At 37.5% G+C, this 16,219-nt stretch overlaps 1 protein-coding gene across 1 annotated transcript; it reads right to left on the bottom strand.

The window, feature by feature from the left end:
- Positions 1–1,490: 1,490 nt before the first annotated feature.
- Positions 1,491–10,094, bottom strand: slc35b2 (solute carrier family 35 member B2). The gene is made up of 4 exons (XM_037751166.1): positions 9,833–10,094; positions 6,264–6,451; positions 5,963–6,123; positions 1,491–4,666 (listed from the first exon to the last, which is right to left on the bottom strand). Exons 1-4 carry the CDS (start codon positions 9,844–9,846, stop codon positions 3,734–3,736), a joined length of 1,296 nt encoding a protein of 431 aa, XP_037607094.1. The 5' UTR covers positions 9,847–10,094; the 3' UTR covers positions 1,491–3,733.
- Positions 10,095–16,219: the final 6,125 nt, after the last annotated feature.

Below are 16,219 nucleotides of genomic sequence, written 5' to 3'. Positions count from 1 at the left end.
GGTCTGAATGAAAGCCCTGCTGGTTAGCGCTCTGCTGGATGTTCAGGACCCTTTTCCCTGTGACACTGAGGAGTGTTGCTTTTATAAACTCCGGGTGTAATTTGATTAATTACTTCCCTCCCTCTGCTTTACTCACTGAGCACTCAGTTTTGCTAATGGACTTATTCATTTACAAATTACTTTCTGATTTATTTATTTTCTATTTTTCTATTTATATTATTTTCTTAATTTCTATTTATTAATTTATTAATTTCTATTTATTAATTTATTACAGTTTTTCTCAATTGTTTACACACAAATACTGGTACTTGACACACAATGACCACAACATGTAACTCATGCACCAACCCCCTGAACCAATTCTGCTAAACTACAAGCACAATTCCTGCTTTACACTCAAATTGCAGTTCTAAAACACACTTTTTTCAAAACACTACACACAATTCTCTGCATTTGGCACAATTTTCATGAAGAAAATCTCGTTTTCACAAGGAACACACTGTCATTCAAAATTCTAAAGTCAATTGCCCTACTATGCACACTGACTCATCACATGGGCAAACACCTGTCACACAGTGTTACAATTAGCAATCAGTTGATGCTTTTCATGGCTGGATTTGACATGCTAAGCGATATTTCCCCCGCTGCTTGGCCAGGGAAAACATTGCTTGTGATGTGGATGAGGTGCTGTGGCCAGACCGAAACAAAAGAGAGGATGCAGTTTTTTTTACAGTAACTGTATACAGTAAATTCCTCTGTTGTTTTGTATGTAGACCACTGTATGTGCAACTTTGTGTTGGTTGGGATGTACACTGTGTACATTGTTTTTGTGGGGAAAATAAAATATATTTGTTACCGTGTATTTGTGTGTTCTGAGTATAAAAACAATATTCTAAAATATTTTACAACACACTTATGTATGTACTGTCTGTAGTAAGTGTAACACTGAACAAAAAAAAGGCCTAAGTCATTATGATGAATGGAGAAGAAGTGTTTTCCAGTCATCATAGTGTTTTACATTGAGCACATCAGTGTTCAACTGGTTCTTATAAATGTCTATTCATATGATGGTTTGTGTGTGTCATTTGAAAACAAAATACCATTTTGAGAAGACATAACATTGTTTTGAATGTAAAGTTTAATTTTGCAGGAGAATTGAGGGGTTTTGCTCATTGTGTGTGTGTTTTTTGATTTGTGTGTAGAGTTCTGAGAGTATGAGGCATGCTTTCAGAAAATGTGTGTAAACAATCGAGAAAAACTGTAATATTTATAAATCTTAATTTTCCGAAACTTCAGTTTGACTTGACAATGGTGAAGACCGCAGCACCAAACTGGCTGATGGTGTAGAAGATGAAGAGCTGGCCACACGGACAGCAACACGGCGTGAAGTTTATTGTATTACCTGCAAAGCAAACAGCACTGACCATGATGCAAATCCTGTAGCACAAACAATGTGAAACCGTAAAATCAAACCTCTTCACTTCATAGTGTTAAGTTAATTTAATATGTTTTATTATTAATCCAGTTACCAGAGGAAATAGTAGAATGATAAAAACAAGGTACCACCAACATTGCATTTCCCTTGTATGCATTCTGTTCTGCAAGCTCCCCCATGGGATCTACATTATCTTCACATCTCAATGACGACAATGAGCATCGTCATCATCATCATCCACTCAGTGTTCTTCCAAACATTCACATGTAACGGTGAAAACACATGAAGCAGTCCTTTTACAAAAGTACACAACGGACACGTTGGAAATAAACAATGACTAAGAGATATATTTACAAGACTTTTTTTTTAGCCCAAAGTTAAAACATTAAGTAAAATCTGTGTTGAGACGACAACAAAAGAAATTTATCTTAAAATAATGCCGTGCAAAAAGTACCCACAGCAGCATCTGGTTCACCGATGTCGGGGTAAAATAGTACAATATTAAAGTAGTGCGCTCTTTATTACGCAAACTGTTGTTTACCACCCTCCATTACAGATGGTAGCCTCTGTAACATGTTAATATACCTTAAATTAAACAGTAATGTGTGCACCATGTTTTCAGGCTATGTTTACAGCTTTACAAGGTAAAATCCCACATTAAGACACATAAAGGCCCCTGCTCTCCAACATGGAGGACTGTGAGATAAGCATCTGGCTATTGTGACTGAAAGATAACTGAATAGGTAGAAAGTGTTGTTGTTACAGAAGGTGACAGACTTGTTCAAATATTTGGGATAAAGTTAAAAGGACCAGTGTGTAGGATTTAGTGGCAACTGGTGAGGTTGCGTAGGGTTTTTTAAGACTTGGATGATCCAAACATTTCCTTATCTCCAGAGCTTTGTGATGTCCAAAAAGTCAACGGTTATTGAAAAAAAGATTGATATAATCAAGTTTTTATCTAACGAAATATTCTGCTTTAATCCATATTTGTTGGCGTTTAGCCATTCAAAAACTACATTTTAGCTGCAGTCAAAAAACGGTTTGCTCTCCGACTCGCCGCACACAAAGGACGCACCCATATTTAGAGCTGCAACTATTACTCAACTGATCGATTAGTCGATTGACAGAAAAATAATTGGCAACTATTACTGATAAGCGATTAATCGTTAAAATAATTTTTCATGCAAAAATGGCAGAAAATGCAGTTTTCAGCCTCTCAAGTGTGAAGATTTCCTGCTATTCTCTGTTTTTATATCCTATTAAACTGAATATCTTTGGGTTTTGGACTGACAAAACAAGACATTTAAAAACATCACCTTGGACTTTGAGAGACTGGGATGGACATTTTTCACTATTTTCTGACATATTATAAACCAAACGATTAATCGATTAATCTAGAACATAATCGGCAGATTAATCGATAATGGAAATAATTGCTAGTTGCAGCCTTAGTTATAGTCATTAAAGAAAGAGATTGATTTAATAAAAAAAGACTGGCTCATTTAATCTGATGAATCACTTAATTCAAAATTGTTTTTTTTAGGGTGATGTCGTCATAAAATATGACAACAGACATTCAGAGCCTCTCAAATATGGAGATTTCCTGCTTTTCTCTGTTTTATCGCACATGAAACTGAACATCTTTGCGTTTTGGACTGACAAAACGAGACATTTAAAAACATCACCGTGGACTTTGAGAAACTGGGATGGACATTTTTTACTATTTTCTGATATTTTATAGACCGATGATTAACGATTAATCTAAAAAATAATCTGTATCACTGTAAGAGAACTGGTATTGGTACTGGCATCGTCATTTTTTAAACGATACCCAGCCCTAATCCTACACACTGCTCCTTTAGGTAAGGGGCAATGTCATTAACGCTTTAAAATTAATGATTAGCCATACAACTCACATACATTTTTCAGGGTCACAGTAACCTGTAATTGGCTGCACAAGCCACGTACGGTGGTTTAGGAAAAATATTCTACTGTTAAACTGTGAAAGAGGTGAAGAGGCAGTTTGCAAAGTTCATGATTTGGGACTCGTGCATAAGACAATCTTACAGGCACTCAAAACTTCTGTGACTTCTGACCTGACAAATCACATGGACCCCTTGGGGGCATCTTGGTGTAAGAGTCAAAACTGCAAAAATCCCTTTCTGTACCATTGCTAAGAAAAATAAAAACCAATGGAAAAGAACAGTAAAAAAAAAAAAGAGAAAAAAACCCAATAGATACACACAAATAGACAAAAAAGCACCACAGAAAACGTGGTCTCAGTTCCCAGTTTGAGTGTTACACCTTCTGTGCGAGCGGCTGCGCTGGCCGCCGGCTTGACTTCATGCGGCTACGTGCGTACACCCGTAAGAAAAGTGCCAAGAAAACTACCGCAACACCAAATCCACCGATTACGGTGACGGCGTGACCGTAGAGGAAACAAGAGAGGAGAATGGCGATGGCCTGTCGCAGGGTCATGATGATGGTGAAGACCGCAGCACCAAACTGGCTGATGGTGTAGAAGATGAAGAGCTGGCCGCACGCCGAGCACACGGACAGCAACACGGCGTGAAAGGCAAACTCGGAGTGGCGCGTCATGAAGGCCACCGAGTCGAAGAAGGCGCCCTGCTCCAGCAGAGAGCCGACGGTGAAGAGGCAGGAGAACAGGTTCACCCCGAACATCATCTGCACCGACGACATCTTGTACTTGAACAGGTTGTCCTGCCAGTTGGAGGTGAAGCTGTCGAAGACGATGTAGCCGATGAGGATGATGACCCCGCTGAAGGTGGTGACGGTGGACGGGTGCTTGCTGGGCGTGCTGGACAGCAGGAACATGCTGACGCCCACCGAGATCAGCACGGCGGTAAAGTACTCCCAGTATTCGTAGCTCTTGTGGGAGACGATCTTACCCATGAGCATGACGGGGATGACCTTGGAGGCCTTGGCCAGGACTTGAGTGGGGAAGCTGATGTACTTGAGCGCCTCGTACTGGCACCAGCTGCTCATGATGTTGGAGAGCGAGGCGAAGGAGTATTTGTACATGGGCGCTCCGTGGCGAGGCTGCTTGAACATGATGCACCACATGCCCGACACGGTCAGAGCCAGGATACGGTTCATGAACACCAAGAACTGAGAGTCCTTGAATTTCTCACCCTCCTCTTCTGGAGTCGTGGCTCCGTACGAACGCGTCATCACCCTCTCCTGCAGGACTCCCCATGTCAGGTACGATACCTGAGAATAAGAAAATGTATTCTTGACTTTTGAGCTTAGATTATTTTGTAACATAATACAGTTGCATTGGGTCATTCAGGTTTCTTTTAGGTATTTCTATGTCACTTGAAGTTCAGTTCAGTTAGTCCTAATACAATACCCATTTGTACCAGGAGAGAGTTATTGGCTGCCGTAATAATTCCTCTCTCTTCCTAACGCAACAACTGTAATCAACAACCTATCTTCATCCAGTAGAGCTGGGCGATTTTCATGGTTTAAAAATGAAAACCAATTTTAACTTTAACTCGGGGAATTACAGTACGGAACTGAAACCGCTTCCCTGAGCTCCCATAGTTCATAATAAACGCGCAAGTTCTCTTCAGACACACGTAAAATATCAACATGGCAGCATGCGCTAAGTAAGGGGTAATGTACAGCAAGCCAGTCATTGTTGGGAAATAAACCCCGACAGGGCTATGCATTATTTCACAACAATGACCGACTAGCTGTACATTATTCCGCTTATTACACGGCTCACTTACTTAAGAAATCAACAATTTGACAAAAATGGTTCGCCAGAGTCCGAACTGCGCCCACAGCACCAGTCTGTTACCGGTCTGCTATAAAGGAATAACAGACCGCAGAACGCTGTGATTGACCAATCAGAATCTAGTATTCAACACAGATGTGTAATAATAAAAGTGAGGACCCTAAAAAAAGTCTTTGTCTCCTCAGCAACATCAAGTAAAACACTGTCTGCTGTAAAGTTTGTCTAACGTATGCAACTAAAAGCAGCAGCACGACTAATTTATTCCAGCACCTCAAACAGAGGCACGCAGTCGAGCGGGAGGAGGTATGTGGCACTGCAGGTTGCACAAGGCGGTGGCAGCCCTAAAAACACCTGCTATAACGCAGGCAACATTAGAGGAATTATTTCCTCATAGTATCCCATGTATGTAAACGCCGGATCTGGAAGAGCCGCCTTCTTGTCCCCCCGTCAGCTACAACACTACTGCTGCTGCACTACTGTAATTAATGTTGAATAATATTGTTGAATTATTCCTTATTTCATGGGCTATTTTGGGGATTTATATACTGTATATGCATTATTATTGCATACTTGTGTATATGTATATATATACTGTATATACACAGCACCCCCCTTTATATAAACTTCATTTGGGCATCATTTCAAATAGCGAGTGAGCAAACTGTAAAACAAACATCCTCCACGCCTCGTACAGCTGCACAAACAGAAGAATAAATGATATGCACTATAGAGATTAGAACACATTTGCTCTGTAGGAGTATCCCCACCTGAAGTCCAGCAGCACAAAAGATTAATTTGACGACCTGTCTCACGGACGAGCCGGAATCACCCTCGTTCCTGGGCGCAACCGACACGTCATCCAACAGACCTGTTTTGGCCTCACTGCCAAACACGCAGGTCTTAATGATGGGGAAGCAAATCCCGCTACCTGAAAGAAAAGAAAACATACATAAAACATAATGGATGAACTTGATATCAAGGTGGCCAAGAAGGAACTACAACAAGTTTGTCTTCTTTAATTGGCGCATTCATTTCAAAATTACATGTTAGTATCTCACAAGTCCACACCTGTTTCTAAGTAATTGGTGCGCTTGAAGTAGCTAATGAGGAAGTAGCCAGGGATGATGATGGTGGAGTATCCCAGGATGTTGACGAGGAAGCGTAAGGGCCACACATCTTGCCAGCCTTCCAGTAGTGACGACTCCTGGGCAGCCACAGTGGAAGGGATGAGAAGCAGCACAAGTGCAGGCCAAACCCTACAGGACAACAAAATATGGTATATCAGGACACATCGTTACGTACATAACAGAAAAAAATACTCAATATTTGGCAAACTCAGACTGATTTTAACTTTATAATACAGTTAATATTACCAATACACCAAGACCATACATGACATTACTACCCTAGCATATCAATGCTGATAATAATCAACTGGGTAACAATTAGGGGTGGGAAAAAAAATGATTCACCTATGTATCTTGATTTTTTTAGTGCCAGAATCAATATATTTGCTTCATTTGAGTCTATGCAGAGGTAAAAGGAAGTTACCACATTTATTATTGTAGTCTGAGTAACGTGACGTCATATCCGTTCCGTATCCGTCAACCAAAACAAACAGTAGCCGTCAGGCCGTAGCGAGCAGAAACCGGCAGATACGACAGAGCAGAAAACGGTGGAGGGTCTGCGTGGATACGACCTGCACCCTCACATGTTAAATCCAGCGTGGTAAACTCTACACATCCGGTAAAGTATGGAAACACTTTGGGTTTCACACATTACCAGGAAAAGCAGAGCTAGACATCACGGCTAAAACTGCATGCTAACTCTGTCACGGACAGGAAATGTTATCGTATTGCAATAACGTGCGGTCGAGCCGGCCGTCGCTCTCATCTCCATGGTCAAATAAGCCGACGCTACAACTGTAGAGCACCCATATACTGACATTTATGTTAAATGCATTCAAACGGCCACGATGGAGCTGACCATGGATGTATAAGGAGAACGGAGCTGACGGGAGAGCTGGCGAAGAGCTTGGTGAAGTTAGAGGAAGTAGACACGTGTGACTACGTCCGGTTTTCAAAATAAGGTGTTAACAAGGGGAACTGTATATACAAAATACATATATGGAAATAAGATTGATTGGATTACAATCACCAGAAGTATAAAACATTAAATGTCCCTTATAAATTTAAAAAAAAAATACCACTAATTTGTGAAGGAAATGTCTTTATTCTTTGAATTTTTGGTTCCTGGAATTTATTTTATAAATAATTCCTGACAATTACTGATATATTGGACTTCAGGACATCTCTGACTACATACATGCTGAGAAGCAAACATTTTAATGCATTCATTTAGATATGATTTAACTTTTTTCCCATGGTCTAGTGTTAAAAATTCGTAATATCGAATCACAATTCTTAAAAATCCCAATACATATCGAGCCGGCACCCAAGTATCGTGAAAGTATAAAATCAGGAGATAGGTGTATGGTCCCAGCCCTAAAGTATTTGTTCAAAGATGGCACCCAAATTAGTATTATGAAAGTTGTTCACTGGGTGCATACGCCAAAAAAGCCTCCGACAATAATTGTGTATAGGAAGTCAGGGTGCATCACGTGATGAACGCGGAAGCTGCAATACCCCATGCAGCCAAAACTACGCCAAAACCGCGTCAATCCTCAGCTCCGTTGCCGGGGGCGTGATTTTCACAAGCGAACTAGTACTACCTGTACTAACCCATCTTTATGCACAACAAACGCCACAGCATGAAAAGTGGGGAATCACACGAACAACCTTAACCTGTCAAACAAGTCCTGAAGAAAAGGAGATGCACTTCATCACCCACCCCCACAAGAACACTGATAACTCCAAGCATATCTGTCACGAACTACTAGATTCCTATGAAATAAGGTGTGCTCCTTGCTGTCGTGGCACTGAGTGTGTATCCCATTCAAAAGAGAGGCCGGGCCTCCTCCCAGGGGGGCCGGTGGGCCTGACTCACACAGAGCCTCTTTTGTGTGGGACTCTGCTGTGGCCTGCAGTCCACTGCAGAGAGACCTGGGCTCCGAACAAGCAACTTATTACATGGAGGAATGCACTGCACTGGCTGGACGGCCAACCCACAGGCTGCTATACCACAGAGAGAGAGAGCTGCAAAACATGTACCTGAGGAGATAAGCCCTGTGTCTACGAATACATGACACGATAATAAGTTGACACAATACCTCATAATAACTATGTCGTTATTACCAGCTGGGTGTGGTCTAGATAAATACATATGTTCACAGTAAACACATCAGTGCGGAGGGAAAAACCCAGACTGGTGTTGCACCAAATTCTGTGACCCATCAGATTCTATGACCTGTACAGTGCAATGTTTTTAATCACGTTATCACAAACAGTGTTTTGATAAGTGTTAACAAATATGGTGCCTCCACAGTATTAAGAGGTGTTCAGTTTCTCAGCTATCAAATTATGTGACTCTCTAATATCTGGGTAACAATTTTTGTTGAACACCTATAGCCATTTTGAACCTACCGGGACACCATTCCTGTTAACAAAGCAAGTAATAAAGTATGATAATAGACATTTGCATTGTAAAGATAAAGCTAACTTAGGCTAGCTCCTCTTTTAACTATCAAATTATATGACTCTCTCTCCTAATCTATAGCTGAATATTACAGGGTAACAATTTTTTGTTGAACACCTATAGACATTTTGAACCTCCTGGGACACCATTCCTGTTGACACCTATCAAAACAAAGCAAGTAATACAGTATAATATTAAACATTTGTAGTGTAAAAATAAAGCTAACTTAGGTTAGCTCCTCTTTTAACTATCAAATTAGTTGACCCTCTCCATATTTAATATCTGAATATTACAGGGTAACATTTTTTTGTTGAACACCTATAGTCATGTTGAGCACAATTCCTGTTGACACCTGTCAAAACAAAGCAAGTAATGAAGTATAATAATAGTGTAAATGTGAAGTTAACTTAGGTTAGCTCCTCTTTTAACACAAAATTATATGACTTCATATTTAATATCTGAATATTAAAAGGGTAACATTTTTTTGTTGAACACCTATAGTCATTCTGAACCTAATTAGACACATTTCTGATAAGTAATAAAGCATGATAATAGACATTTGCATTGTAAATGTACTGCATGAAGGTCACATAATACTACTTACTATCAAATGATATGACTCTCTCTCCTAATCTATATCTGAATATTACAGGGTAACCTTTTCTTGTTGAACACCTACAGTCATTTTGAACCTACTGGGACACCTTTCCTGTTGACACCTATCAAAACAAAGCAAGTAATAAAGTATGGTAATAGAGGTAATAGAGTAAATATAAGAGAGTAACAGTGTAAATGTGAAGCTAACTCTCTTAGGGTCACATGATTCATGTTTATGTTTAGCCAGCAGCTTGTTTTACAGACTTCATTAAAACCCACTAACAGTGATTATAATGATGAATAAGATGAATTATCGGTTAACCGACTTCACTGGCAGGATGACAACTCCACGAGTCACCAGTCAGCCGAGCTTTACCACACCTAAAACACTCCTCTGTAACATGAAGACGTGTTTCCAGTTAGCTAACTGAGGTTTCTCTCGTTACCTCCACGAAGTCATTTTCCCCTCCAGCCTCTCCGACACCTGGAGACACCTGGAGACTCTTCAGCCCGCAGACAGACTCACACCGCCCCGCTGGAGCAGAGCATGAAGCCGCCCGGAGCCCGGCAGGTACCGATGTGTTATAATAATGATGGTGTTGTTTCGGAGTCGCCGCCTTCAGCTCTGATGTCTGCAACTTCTCCTCCTCAATGGCCGATGTGTTCACTCTGAGGCCGGAAACACCCCCCGACTCTACACCAGCGCGCCCCTGGAGGCGGTGCTGCTGTCTGTCGGTGTGGAGGAGGAACTGCAGCGCGAAGCTGGTTTAATTGTTGAGCATATATAGTATTAGAGCCACATTGAGGGAAAACAAATCTGAGATTTACAGAATAAAGTCATTATATTATGAGAAATAAATTCGTAACATTACGAGAAAAAAAGTCTTAATATTACGAGAAAAAAAGTCGTAACATTACGAGAAAGAAAGTCGTAATATTATGAGAAAAAGTTGTAACATTACGAGAAAAAAGTCGTAATATTATGAGAAAAAAGTCGTAACATTACGAGAAAGAAAGTCATAATATTATGAGAAAAAAGTCGTAATGTTATGAGAAAAAAGTCGTAACATTACGAGAATAAAGTCATAATATTACGAGAAAAAAGTTGTAATATTACGGGAAAAAAAGTCGTAATATTATGAGAAAAAAGTCGTAATATTACGAGAAAGAAAGTCGTAATATTATGAGAAAAAAGTCGTAAGATTACGAGAAAAAAAGTCGTAATATTATGAGAAAAAAGTCGTAACATTACAAGAATAAAGTCATAATATTATGAGAAAAAAAGTCGTAACATTACGAGAAAAAAAGTCGTAATATTATGTGAAAAAAGTCGTAATGTTATGAGAAAAAAGTCGTAACATTACGAGAATAAAGTCATAATATTATGAGAAAAAAAGTCGTAACATTACGAGAAAAAAAGTCGTAATATTATGAGAAAAAAGTCGTAACATTACGAGAAAAAAAGTTGTAATATTATGAGGAAAAAGTCGTAACATTAAGAGAAAAAAAGTCGTAATATTATGAGAAAAAAGTTGTAACATTACAAGAATAAAGTCATAATATTATGAGAAAAAAAGTCGTAACATTACGAGAAAAAAAGTCGTAATATTATGAGAAAAAAGTCGTAACATTACGAGAAAAAAAGTCGTAACATTACGAGAAAAAAAGTCGGAATATTATGAGAAAAAAGTCGTAACATTACGAGAAAAAAAAGTCTTAATATTATGAAAAAAAAAGTTGTAATATTACGAGAATAAAATCATAACTTTACGAGAAATAAAGCCGTAATATTACGAGAAAAAAGTCATAACTTTAAGAGAAAAAAAGTCGTAATATTATGAGGAAAAAGTCGTAATGTTATGAGAAAAAAGTTGCAGCATTACGAGAAAAAAAGTCGTAATATTGCGTGATTAAAGTCATAACTTTATGAGAAAAAAAGTCGTTATATTATAAGAAAAAAAGTCGTAACATTATGAGAAAAAAGTTGTAATATTACGAGAAAAAAGTCGTAACATTACGAGAAATAGAGTCATAACTTTACGGGAAAAAAAGTTGTAATATTACGAGAATAAAATGATAACTTTACGAGAAATAAAGTCGTAATATTACGAGAAAAAAGTCATAACTTTAAGAGAAAAAAAGTCATAATATTATGAGGAAAAAGTCGTAATGTTATGAGAATAAAGTCGTAACATTACGAGAAAAATAGTCGTAATATTGCGTGATTAAAGTCATAACTTTATGAGGAAAAAGTTGTTATATTATGAGAAAAAAGTCGTTATATTATGAGAAAAAAAGTCGTAACATTACGAGAATAAAGTCATAACTTTACAGGAAAAAAAGTTGTAATATTGCGAGAATAAAGTCGTAACATTACGAGAATAAAGTCATAATATTACGAGAATAAAGTCATAACTTTACAAGAAAAAAAGTTGTAATATTGCGAGAATAAAGTCGTAACATTACGAGAATAAAGTCATAATATTACGAGAATAAAGTCATAACTTTACGAGAAATAAAGTTGTAATATTACGAGAATAAAGTCATAACTTTACGAGAAAAAGGTCGTAATATTATGAGAATAAAGTCATAACTTTACGAGAAAAAAAGTCGTAATATTACGAGAATAAAGTCATAACTTTACAAGAAAAAAAGAAAATAACACGTAAAATTACTACTTTATAATATTATGACTTTATTCTCATAATACTACGCCTTTTTTTCTCGTAAACCTTTGTCTTTATTCTCGTAATATTATGACTTTATTCTCGAAATCTCAGATTTATTTTTTTTCCTCAATGTGGCCCTAATACTGTCGTACCATAGATCACAACAATGATAAATAAAAATTAAAATGTAAACAAAAAACATTATTCGTTATTAACATTATTCATTCGAGGTCAAGGGAGCCATTTGAAAAGAGAGATAAAGGTAGATAAGATAGGTAGATAGATACAAGGTAGATAATGATGTGTGCAAGCAGGAAGTCACAAAGATGTTAAGCAGTGATAGAAACAAGGAACTATTATAAAATTATAAAAACAATTATAAAATTATAAAATAAAGCAGTAAAGCAAAGGTCAAAACTCCAGGTCATATAAAGAGAAACTTTATTGTGAGACCAACGCGTTTTGTTTTTTTAACCGGAGGACCATCACGTCCTCTCCACGCACTTAAGAAGTAGTTGAAGTTGTGCCAAAAGCTACCCAACAGTACATAAAGTAGTTAAATTAATTACATCTCGACCAGCTATAACATTAAAATGCACAGAGAAGTAATAAAAGATTATTTTATTCATTATATAACATTCTTTTAACAGTCTAATTATTTATCTTATTTTGGCTGTTTACTCTGGCTTTTAATTGTGCTTTATTTATTAATCTATCTGTCTAATTATTTATTGTATTATCATTTTAGTCGGGCCCTTATTTGAGTTTTATTTATTTATTTATCCTTCTAATTATTTTTTGTATTTCACCTTTTTACTCTGGCTTTTAATTGAGGTTTATTTATTTATTTGCCTAATTATTTACTGTATTTTACTGTTTTATTATGGCTTTTAGAGCTTAATTAATTAATTTATTTATTTATCTATCTGTCTATTTTTTTATTGTATTTTACCTTTTTAATCTGGCTTTTAGTTGAGATTTTATTTATTAATGTATTTATCTGTCTAATTATTTATTGTATTTTACCTTTTTACTCTGACCTTTAATTAAGCTTTATTTATCCATTCATTCATGTATTTTAGTCTGTTTTGCTCATTGCTATATGTTGGTATACCAAGTTAGAGTTTCTAATCCTGCCTCTGGTGTTTCATTGATGAGATTTATGTTTATGTTTTTGTTGTTTATGTTTATTTATGTTTATTTATTGTGTGAAGCAACGTGTTACATTTTATTTGTATGAAAGGTGCTGTACAAATAAAGTCTGATTGATTGATAGACATAAGAACACAACAGAATTAAAGTGTCCATTCTGAATAAAGACTGACAAAACTATGTACATATATAACATTTTGAATATGCTTTTTTTCCCCAGCTGACACATCAGGGAAAGCCCAGGTGGATCTAATCCCGCTAACAATGGCTTTGTTCCATTAAAGTAAGTGAAGCCAGTGAGTGAGCGCTGAGCAATAACTGACACATCTAAAAGGAATGCTTTATTGTTATTACTTACACCTGGGCCTTTTTCTGCTTTGGCATGTCAAAATGTGTGCTGTGGAACATATATGCAGGAATTTTACTTGTAATGGAGTGAATTTTACATTGTAGTATTTCCACTTTATTACATAAATGAACAGTGGCGGGAGACGATCCTTTATTTGAGGGAAAAAATAGACTATAATTAAGTGCTTTTGATCAGAATTAATGACCAAAAGTGTCTGGAAACATGCATCAGCAAGGCCTGCATGTTAAAGCAATACTATGATACTACAGGATGAATAATATAGCACTTACACCCTGTTTCCACCACAGGAACTTTCCCCCCGCAACTAAGAACCTTTTGAGGAACTCACTGTGTTTCGACTGCAGAGTCTAAACTGATTTCCAGGGACATTTTATAAATAATAAAATCTATTCTAAGGCAAATTAAAGGTCCCATATTGTAAAAAAGTGACATTTTCATGGCTTTTATATTATAAAAAAGGTTTAAGTTCTACATAAATACTGTGAAAGTATTGAAACACTTAATCCACAGTGAAATACATACAGCCCGTATTCAGAAACTGAGATTTTGAAACAAGCCATCAGGATTTCTGTCCATTTGTGATGTCATAAATCTACAATATTTAGACCATTTCAAAGTTTTAAATGTCAACATTCTAAATGTGTCCCAGTTTATTTCCCTGTTTGTGTCCCTGTTTATCAACTGACAGGAAGTAAACATGGACCCAAGCTGTTGCCTAGCAACGCAATTCTGTTGCAATTCCATTGAAATGCACTAAAACGGAGTGTTTGAGACAGAGGGTAAATATAGGTATATTCAAGCAGACAGCATGAGGAAAATAAAGTTGTTTTTTTAAAACATTAAAGTATGTAAACACGTTCTAGTAGAAACACAAAATACAAGTTTAAACCTGAAAATGAGCACGATATGTCCCCTTTAAATCAGTGGTACGGGCGATGTAATGTAAAATAATGCATGTGTTATTTTATGTTTTTCTCCACAACTATCTGGCAACGCCCGGTAATTATCTCGCAACCCCTTTGGGGGTCTCGACCCCCAGGTTGAGAACCACTGGGGTGGAGTACTTAATGATGAGTGAAACTGGCTTATCTAACTTTTTCACAACAACTCTCTGTTTTAAACACAGCCGCCATGGCAACACCAGCATGACCTACAATACTCTGTATATATATATAACAGGAATAGCTTGAGGCCATAGGCTCAATGGGGAAGTAGGTATAGTTTCATAACTCTCTGTTCAAGCTGTTTACCACAGGCGTCTGTCTGAGCTGTTTCCAGAATAACTTCTCTTTGTGCACATGAATCTGCCACCGTCGAACCCTCACAGCACCGTTTACCTGATAAATCATTGCCTTTAGATAAAGTTAAGTGTAATTACTGCTGAAAAGTATTCTGGCTGAAGTCCCTACATGACATTGTTGCCAACTTATTATTCACCTTTGTTTATAAAAGAGATAAAGCTGAGTGGAATTTCCAAGCCGCTCCACAGTCATTGTGTTATAAGAGCCATGAGGAAGAAAACACTTTAAGGAAAACAAAAGATACACCTGACAACAGCAGCTGACAGGAAACACACAAGAGAACTGTGTTTTCATGAAAGAGCTTTGTCAGGGAGTGTACTCATTACAGTTTACTGTATAAAAGTTATGATTCAGTAGGATGTATTTCCAGTAAAGAAATCATCACAGTAGTGATTTACTGTATAAGTTAGAATAAAAATAGATTTTTACAAGTGAGTTAAATTAAATTACCTAACCTCTCCCTTCACTAAAATGACATATAAAATGCATATTGCTTCTTCTGTCTCTGTTTGCACGTCTTTTATGAAGCTCTTTAATAAACCTGGAGCTACCAGTTTAGAGCAGACGGTGGATAATGTTCATTTGGGTGTGTACAGATATGACACATATCACTGATGCTCTTAAAGGATAACTTTGGTATTTTCCAACCTGGTTCCTATTTTCCGATGTTTTTTAGTCTAATGTGGGAAACACACTACACAAGAATCAAGCCCATTTTGGGCCAGATTCCTCAACATCGTCAGCAAAGCCTCGGTTTTTGATGGTTATTAAGATTATCTTTCCAGATGTTCCTGTGGCATGAGGTGTTTATTTACATCCCTCCGATTGGCTCGGAGGTCCGTCCAAATATTAAACATGTTCAATATTTACGATCGGATATCCTGTTGTGTGCGGGGAACCCCGAGGACAACAACAGCCAATTGAGAAGCAAGATGACTGAAGAAGGAAGGACGACAACTGTCATCACGGCGGCCGTGGCTAATGCATGAGCAAAACGTGAAGCATAAAGTAGTAGTAAGATGGAGCTCAGAAATGGAGGACCAACTTGACTGTTTATTTAACGTGTCTCCATGTCTTCGTACATATTTTTTCTTTTCCTTCGTGAATTTTCAGTACAAAAACTAACATTAACATTAACAAGTTACATTGACGCTGCTCACTTGCCCTCACAGCTCGTTTCACGGCTGCCTTCTACAGCGTTCTCCCTCAGTACTGGACCAATTTCATAAATTGTTTTCCCCATTTAACACAAAAATATGGGATATAATATGGGATTGACAATGACAGAAGTTACTCTTTAAACAAAGGTTAAAATGTCCCCAAAATTCCCCAGAAAAAGAG

Source organism: Sebastes umbrosus, chromosome 18, assembly GCF_015220745.1.
Source record: "Sebastes umbrosus isolate fSebUmb1 chromosome 18, fSebUmb1.pri, whole genome shotgun sequence".
NCBI lineage: Eukaryota > Metazoa > Chordata > Actinopteri > Perciformes > Sebastidae > Sebastes > Sebastes umbrosus.
Note: the sequence above shows the minus strand (reverse complement) of the source record. Positions and strands in the feature narration are given on the sequence as shown.